We start from the raw sequence: 8,789 nt of genomic DNA on the forward strand, positions 1-8,789 counted from the left end.
GAGAGGGGGGGAGGGGGGGGGGGGGGGAGTGAGGGAGTGAGCGAGAGCTGGAAAGAACGGGGAAGGTGTTATTAGCGCTATTTGTGTCTATCCTTGTAATTAGATGCAAAACAAATATAAAATGATACAAATGGCACTAATAAGGTCTCCCGGAATCCAAAATCAGCAAATAAGTGAATGCCGTAATAACATTAATACACATTATTTGTTACATTATTCATTACTTTATTATTTATTTCAGCTAAAAGTTTAGGCGCTAGGCCATACTTGCCTCCATCGCCATCGTTGCAACCACCACCACCACCACCACCACCACTACTACCACCACCGTCACCACAACCACCACCACCGTCACTACAACCACCACCACCATCACTACCAGCAGCAGCACAAGCACCAGCACCAGCACAAGCACCAGCACCAGCACAAGCACCAGCACCAGCACAAGCACCAGCACCAGCACAAGCACCAGCACAAGCACAAGCACAAGCAGCAGCACAAGCACCACTACTAAACACAATGGAGGTAACAAAAGTAAGTACATAAATGTACACCCACGGTAATTAATTCTGTCCCTCGGAAAATTTCACAAAATAAAAAATGACCCCCTTTCTATATTAATTGTCACAATCCATGCACGATTAACGTTACGACTGAACCTTATCGTGCATTAATAGTGACAATATAGAAAGGAGGTCACTTTTCATTTTGTGAAAATTTTCGAGGGACAGAATTAATTACCGTGGGTGTATATATATAATTTTGGATCCAAAGATCAGGCAAATGAGAGTCAACGTGGTCTTTAGTACGCAATCATCCATTTATTCGTTTAATGTCATGAACGTTTCGACTGTACTTTGGAGTCATCCTCAGTATATAAATTCTTATTCCTCTTTGAATGTTTGAGAAAGTTATAAAATTAATAGATTTGATATACAATCTGAAACATTATGAAAAAGTTGCATTGAAACTTTTGGATAAAAAATCACATAATGTATATAAAATGTTATAAACAATCACAGTAAGATATTACAGTCAATTCAAATAATGTGATCACTTAGACGTGAGCTGAGATGATCACATTATTTGAATTGACTACAATACCTTACTGTAACTGATTGTAACATTTTATACATTATGTGATTTTTTATACAAAGGTTCCAATGCAACTTTTTCTTTATTATTGTACAGGGTGTTTCCGATACATACACATCATTATGTCGGGTTGCCTATCTGATTATCGGCAGAGGCATGCTCATGCACAGGAATCTGCTGACATAGTAATAAGAATAAGATTAGATCGCAATTCCGGCGGGGAATAAGACAAGATAAAATGTATTTTACATTCTGAAATAGTGTAAAATTCAATAATATAATATAAATAAGTATGTATTTAATAATTAAAATATATTTTCCGACGCGCGGAAATTGATACTGTAGTTCGTAAGAAGGCACTCACGCAAATAAGTCTGTATGTTCAAAGAAGAATACTAAAAAATTTAAACCTTTTTATGTAATAATGATATATTATTAATTAAAGGTGCCAGTACAAAATGAACATTCATAAATTGTATGCAACTTTCGGCCGATTTTCGAATCCTCTCTGCCTTCCACTGCCCCCTCACCTCACCGCGCGCGGACCAAATGTCGCACAATGCTCGAGTGACATTTGGACAGCGGTGAGGTGAGGGGGCAGCGGAAGGAAGAGTCGATTCGAAATAATATTGTGATCTGCGCGCGGTGAGATGAGGGGGACAGCGGAAGGCTGAGGCGATTTGAAAATCGGCCGAAAGTTGCATACAATTTATGAATGTTCATTTTGTACTGGCACCTTTAATTAATAATATATCAGTTACTTTTAATAGTAATATATCATTATTACATAAAAAGGTTTAAATTTTTTAGTATTCTTCTTTGAACATACAGATTTATTTGCGTGAGTGCCTTCTTACGAACTACAGTATCAATTTCCGTCGGAAAATATATTTTAATTATTAAATACATACATTATATTATATTATTGAATTTTACACTATTTCAGATTGTAAAATACATTTCATCTTGTCTTATTCCCCGCCGGAATTGCGATATAATATTATTCTTATTACTATGTCGATAAGCAGATTCCTGCGGATGAGCATGCCCCTGCCAATAATCAGATAGGCAACCCGACATAATGATGTGTATGTATCGGAAACACCCTGTACATCAAATCTGTTAATTTTATGGTGACTCTCAAACATTTGAAGAGGAATAAGAATTTATACACTGAGGATGACTCCAAAGTAGAGTAGAAATGTTCATGACATTAAACGAGTAAATGGATAGCTGGACCAGAATAGTATCTCTTCGAATTTTCTATATATCATTGTCATTCATATAACGCACACATATGTACGGAATAGATGGATGTTTGTATATATCACACCTAATTCTTATACACACGTACATAAACACGCTAAATAAATTTTTGTAATATAAACTGTGTATGTATTCATTATTTTATAATGTAACAAATAATGTTAATATTGTTTCAGAAAGTAAACCACGCAGTACGAAGAGCGGTGGCGAACGAGCGGCGGAGATTGAAACAATTCACTGGATTTATCCCAGCGCCGACGATACCAGGATACATTCCGGGAGCGCCGACGACTCCAGGATACATTCCGGGAGCGCCGACAACTTCAGGATACATGCCGGCAGCGGCGACGACACCAGGATGTGTCTCGGCAGTATCGACGACATCAGGATATATTCTGGCAGCATCGACGACACCAGGATATATTCCGGGAGCGCCTACGACACCAGGATACATTCCGGCAGCGCCGATGACACCAGGATATATTCCTACAGCATCGACGACACCAGGGTACATCCCAGTAGCGCCGATGACACCAGGGTACATCCCGGCAGCGCCGACGGCACCAGGGTACGTTCCGGCAGCCCTGACGGCACCAGGGTACATCCCGTCAACGCCAATAATACCAGGATACTTTCCAGGATACGTCCCATCAGCGGGATACGCTTTGTCGGCGGGTCACATCCCGTCGGGTCATTAGTTATTCAGCTTATATATAATAGTCTATTTATCCTGGCAAGTTTTCGTTAATATAATTTGTGCTAATGCACATGGATTGCCGGGGAAAGCTTTGTGAAGAGCTCGAAACAAGCTGTGTTCTGAACCTGTCCATGAGAATTCACTTTTAGTTTTATTTCTTTTACCAATTCCTAATAACATGAAGGGCGCTTGATTTTCAGACTGTGCTTGATCTTACATTATTTCACTAAAGTCTTGTATATTATTTTAAGTGTTCTATATTATTTTATAATGTAACAAATAATGTTAATATTGTTTCAGAAAGTAAATCAAGCGATACGGAGAGCGGTGGCGAAGCAGCAGCGGAGATTGAAATTCGCTGGATTTATCCCAGCACCGACGACTCCAGGCGCTGCCGAGATGTCTCCTGATGTCGTTGGCGCTGCCGGAATGTATCCTGGTGTCGTCGATGCTCCCGGAATATATCCTGGTGTCGTCGGCGTTGGGATAAATCCAGCGAATTTCAATGTCCGCCGCTCCTTCGCTACCGCTCTTCGTACCGCGTGATTTATAATACTTTCTGAAACAATATTAACATTATTTGTTACACTATAAAATAATATAGAACACTTTGTAGGATAACCGTATTGTTGAGTCCTCGGGATCTTAACTAAGACTAACTGCCTCGTTCCTATTCGCACCCGTTTCCCTTTTTCGAGAGAGGGGCCAGAAAACGGGGAGGCCAATTACAATCGATCGCGCGATCTCGCGGCCCAATCATTTATCACCAGCGAACGGCGACCGTTATTCCTTACGCGAAAACACAAGAAATGCCTACAGTTCGGCAATTCTGACATGTTGGCCGCCTCGGCCAAACAAACTGAAATACACTTACATCTAACTATATTTAATGACAAAACTCGCTTATTAATAATTAAGGATATACACTATAAAAACCTTAAAACTAATGACATGAACACAGAAAGTTACAAATTGTTAATGAATATAGGGTCGCATATGATCAGGCGCTACAATTCCCGTGTATGGACGCTGAGTCAGCTGGAATCCATCAATGTCAGTGACAATATATCGATCGTAATCGAGAACCGCTTTTATGACATATGGTCCCTTAAATTTCGGTATTAGTTTCTTATTTATACCGGGTGTGGTTTCGACATTGCGAATCTCGACGTAGTCACCTACTTTATATTCACGTGCACTTTTCCTCCGCAAATTATATCGACATTCATTCTGGGCTTGAACCTTTTCGTTTTTTTCAACTGCTCGGTCTCGGATTTCTTCGAGGTTGCGATCCACATCTGAGTCAAGTATGCTACGTAACGAATCATTGACCTTTCCTTTCTGATCGACTCCAAATAATAATCGTGACGGAGTATCGCCAGTCGCTCGACATACTGTATTGTTTAAAGAATATTCAACATCAACTAAAACTTGATCCCATTTAGAGGGGACTTCACTTAACTTAGCCAACATTGGCGCTAGAATTCTGTTGAAGCGTTCGACCTGACCGTTGGCTCTTGAAGTACTCACCGCGCTAAGAACATGCTGAATGTTTTCGTCTTTTAAAAACTCAGTAAACAAATCAGATGTGAAACACGTGCCTCGGTCCGACACTAAGGGTGCGTTCCGATATGCACTGCCAGTAGTGGCAGCACTGCGAATGCCGTTCCGATATACATTGCAGTAAACTTTGAGGGTATCGTTATACGTATATGACGTCATAGATTTTGTTGTCATTTCCTGCTTACATTACTGTGGCTCACGAGGTGAGGCATTCGCAGTAGAAACATGGCGGCGTCCGTAGAAGAAATTTGTCTCATAGATGCTGAAATGAATAAAGAATATATAATTCTTTTAAACGGATTAGATGCAGAGAAAGCACGAACAGGTATAAAGGCAATTATAATAATTACAATTATCATAAATCTAAATATTGTTTTAATTTGCAGATGTAAATTTTGCTACCCAATTACTAGAAAAAGCTAAACGGGATGCTGCCGTACAATCTATAGAAAGTAATACATTACTAGTTACAAATAATGGTAATATTATTATTACATAAATAAAGAACAACAATAGACAAATCCACATTTTATAAAAATAAAGTAAATTAGTTCTAAAGTTAAAGTGGAAAAATACTATTGTAATATCAGAGACAATGTTATAGAGCTAACCTATATACTTGTATTTTTCTTATCACTCTAACTTTAGAGTTCATATATATTATTTTTAAAAACTGTGTGTGTGTGTGTGTGTGTGTGTGTGTGTGTGTGTGTGCGTGCGTGCGTGCGTGCGTGCGTGTGTGTGTGAGTGTGTGTGTTATTAAAAATATATTTTAAATACAATGTACTTAATACCTTTAATACACTAAATACATATATGGATTTAAAATATTAAAAAATAAAAAAAAATATTAAAATATATAAATCTGTAAAAACAGAAGTAACTTACTTGTAGCTGAATCGAGTGAAAACCTTTTCTATTAATATAAGAATCATGGTGATCTTTTGGTGCAGTAATTTTTATATGTGTGCCATCTATTGCACCTATGACTCCGGGAAAAGTTTGATTTCGTTGAATTGTTTCTATAGTTTTTTCTGCTTTCTCCCTAGTCGGCCATCGAATAAATTTTGTTACGTTTGCATACAAAGCATTCACTACTCTTTGAACACTTCGCCACGCTGTAGCTTTGCCAACATCAAATCTATCTGAAACACATCTAATAAATAGTTCATTTGTTAAATACTTTAAATATAAGAAACATGATATCAAATGTCTCAAATAATATAAATAAAGGTATAAAGATCAAGGCTACTTTTACTTTAAATATAAATTTATAATTTGACAGTTTATGTGAATATTTATTTGTAGGTACCTATAGGAATTTGATGTAACCATTGTCCATATGGCTATAAGTAGCTGTTTTTCAGGTGATATTGGATGTCTACCGAATTCTTTACTTTGTTTACACAATTGTGGTTTTAACAATTCCAATAAAAATTGGAAAGTACTACGTTTCATTCTAAAACAATGCATATTATATTACTTTGACAGTTTTTCTTCATATCTTATGAATCATGAACTGTAATATTTTTATTGTACAGCGCTTACAATAATTTTAACAAATATAATTTTAACATTATTGGACATAAATGATAATTCTTGCTAAAAAAATTTTCAGGCACGTATTTATGTAAATATACATGTTATGTATATTTATATCTATATATATTTGTGAATGGAAAATTCGTTATCGAGTTAATACATTATACAAAGAAAACATTATTGAATTAATTAAATTGTTTCATAGTATTTACGTTTACTTACCGAAAATGCATTTTAAATTCTATATCTGTGTATAATGGTACAACATTTTCCACATAATTTGCGCAACGTGCATGTAGCATTAAACATTTTTTATAAAAAGTCATTATTAATAACGACTCAATTTCTTCTTCGCTTTCGCTGTCTGAATCACTATCTGAAGCAATTAAATGCTTCGCTAATTCCAGTATAACGAGTTTTTCAGCCATATCGTTCCGATATCAGCACACCAGCACTGGCAGTACTGCGAATGCCGTTCCGTTATAGCAGCTACAATAAGCATAAAAGTAGGATTATCAATTTTGAAACGGTTTCGCAGCATTGCTTTATGACGTCATGCTGCCAGTGCTGGCAGTGCATATCGGAACGCACCCTAAACGCTTCGGCTTACTATAAACATGAAAGTAGTCACGCAAACATTTTATTACTTCATCCGTCGTGGTAGATTTACAGGGGTAAACTCTGACAAATTTTGTAAATGCATCAACGATAACGAGGATGTATCGGTAACCTTTTCCAGTCTTTTCTAATGGACCAAAATGGTCTATATGTATGGTCGCAAACGATAATTTCTCTTTCGGTATACTATGCAGAAATCCCTCTGCCTTACCACTCGGTGGCGAGAATTCGATTCAGCGTGAACAGTTCGCTATATGTTCTTTTACTTTTTTGCGCATCTCCGGGAACTAGTATACTTTCAAAATATTGCTAACAACCTTGTCGATGCCAACGTGTCCGATGTCATCGTGGCACGTTCTGATCACGTTGATTTCCATCGTTCGCGGAACGTAAAACAATAATTTTTGATTCTTATCTTTCCGATAGACAAGGCCGTCACGCAACTCGTATAGTTTGACTTCACCTTTTTCGAGTTTTTCCCGAATTTTAAGGATTTCACTGTCTCGATCCTGGCAAATGGATAAAGTTCGCTTGAACGTACTACCCTCTAACACCAGTACGCTATGGCATCAACTCAGTGCGTCTACATGACCCATTCGCTTTCCCGGTCTATGTACTATTTCATAATTATAATTCTGTAAGAACAACGCCCAACGAGAAATGCGCGGATTAATCTCCTTCTTATTTAATGTGAGATGAAAACTATCACAGTCAGTGACTATCCGAAACTTTTGTCCGGCCAAATATATGTGAAACCTCTTTAACGCGTAGACTACGGCAATACATTCTAGTTCGTAGCTATGGTATTTAGCCTCGGTGGGTGTTGTTCGCTGGCTCCAAAAGGAAATGGGTTTCCATACCCCATCATCCTGTTTTTGTAAGAGAATTCCACCGAATCCACTGGCACTTGCATCGCAATGCAGTTCTGTGTCTATGTTCGGCGAATAAATCGCTAACACTGGCTACTTGCTAAACGACACTTTAAGGCCTCGAATGCCTCGTGTTCCGCGACACCAAAAGTAAAAGCAACGTTCTTTTTTATCAGTTCGTATAACGGTTTAGCCACTAATGAGAAATTAGGAACAAATTTACGAAAGTAGCTCGCGAGACCGACAAAACGATGAACTTCCTTTGCATTCCTCGGAATAGGATTATCCAATTTAACACAGCCTCAATATTTTCATCGTTCGGTCGTATGCCATATTGATTCACATAATATCCGAGATACTTTATTTCGGTCTGCATAAAATAGCATTTGTCCATACGAAACTGCAAATGATTCTTTCCAGCCAACATAAATAGTTCTGATAAAATTTCAAAATGTTCATCGATACTCTCTGTAGCAATTAAAATGTCGTCAAGATATAGTAATACTTTATGCTCTCTTGAGAGCTTATCAAATACTAAATGTACAAAACGCTGAAACATGCGCGGAGTGTTTGTCAAACCGAAGGGCATTCTTAAATACTCGTACTGGCCCAACGGTGTCACAAAAGATGTGAACTTCACAGATTCTTCATGCATTTTGACATGATGGAATCCATCTTTTAAGTCTAGTATGGAGAAATACTTCTTATTTCGCAGACGATCGATATTATCATCGATGAGTTCAGTCGGGAAGTTATCACGTACCGTAATTTTATTGAGTTCGCGAAAATAGACTCATAGGCGGTGCTCACCATTCTTTTTTAAAACCAAAACTATCGGGCTAGCGTACGGCTATTATATACTCGGTCGAATTATTTCTTTTTTCATTAATTCATCCAAAATTTTCCGCAATGACTCTCTGTCAGCAAAAGATAGTCTACGAGGACGCGCGCTTATTGGTTGATCATGTTTTAAAACTATTTTCATTTGAAAATCAAGTTTATCGTTGCTCATCTGAAAATTCTTAACATAATCGGATTTATAAATTTCACGAACCTTATCGCTTTTATCTCGATCCATCTCCGGATTAATCTGTAACTCATCATGTTGACTGCTAAATTGTTCGACAACGGCGACGCTC

General features: G+C 37.7%; 2 protein-coding genes across 2 annotated transcripts; one reads left to right on the forward strand and one right to left on the reverse strand.

Moving 5' to 3' along the window:
• Positions 1-130: 130 nt before the first annotated feature.
• On the forward strand, positions 131-3,604 carry LOC108774329 (vegetative cell wall protein gp1). Its single transcript, XM_018540405.1, has 4 exons — positions 131-182; positions 242-534; positions 2,538-3,032; positions 3,359-3,604. The coding sequence occupies exons 1-4, from the start codon at positions 131-133 to the stop codon at positions 3,602-3,604; spliced, it is 1,086 nt and encodes a 361-aa protein (XP_018395907.1).
• Positions 3,605-4,033: 429 nt separating this feature from the next.
• On the reverse strand, positions 4,034-4,795 carry LOC108774330 (uncharacterized). Its single transcript, XM_018540406.1, has one exon. It carries the CDS (start codon positions 4,793-4,795, stop codon positions 4,034-4,036), a length of 762 nt encoding a protein of 253 aa, XP_018395908.1.
• Positions 4,796-8,789: the final 3,994 nt, after the last annotated feature.

The sequence above is a fragment of the Cyphomyrmex costatus genome, unplaced genomic scaffold (assembly GCF_001594065.2).
Source record: "Cyphomyrmex costatus isolate MS0001 unplaced genomic scaffold, Ccosl1.0 scaffold243, whole genome shotgun sequence".
NCBI classification, from domain to species: Eukaryota; Metazoa; Arthropoda; class Insecta; order Hymenoptera; family Formicidae; genus Cyphomyrmex; species Cyphomyrmex costatus.

Excerpts from the sequence above, each read along its gene's own strand:
- LOC108774329 (XM_018540405.1), top strand. The coding sequence starts at position 131 with ATGGCACTAATAAGGTCTCCCGGAATCCAAAATCAGCAAATAAGTGAA. Across the intron at positions 535-2,537 it reads ACACAATGGAGGTAACAAAA|AAAGTAAACCACGCAGTACG; the intron begins GTAAGTACATAA and ends ATATTGTTTCAG. Across the intron at positions 3,033-3,358 it reads CAGCGGGATACGCTTTGTCG|AAAGTAAATCAAGCGATACG; the intron begins GCGGGTCACATC and ends ATATTGTTTCAG.
- LOC108774330 (XM_018540406.1), bottom strand. The coding sequence starts at position 4,795 with ATGACAACAAAATCTATGACGTCATATACGTATAACGATACCCTCAAA.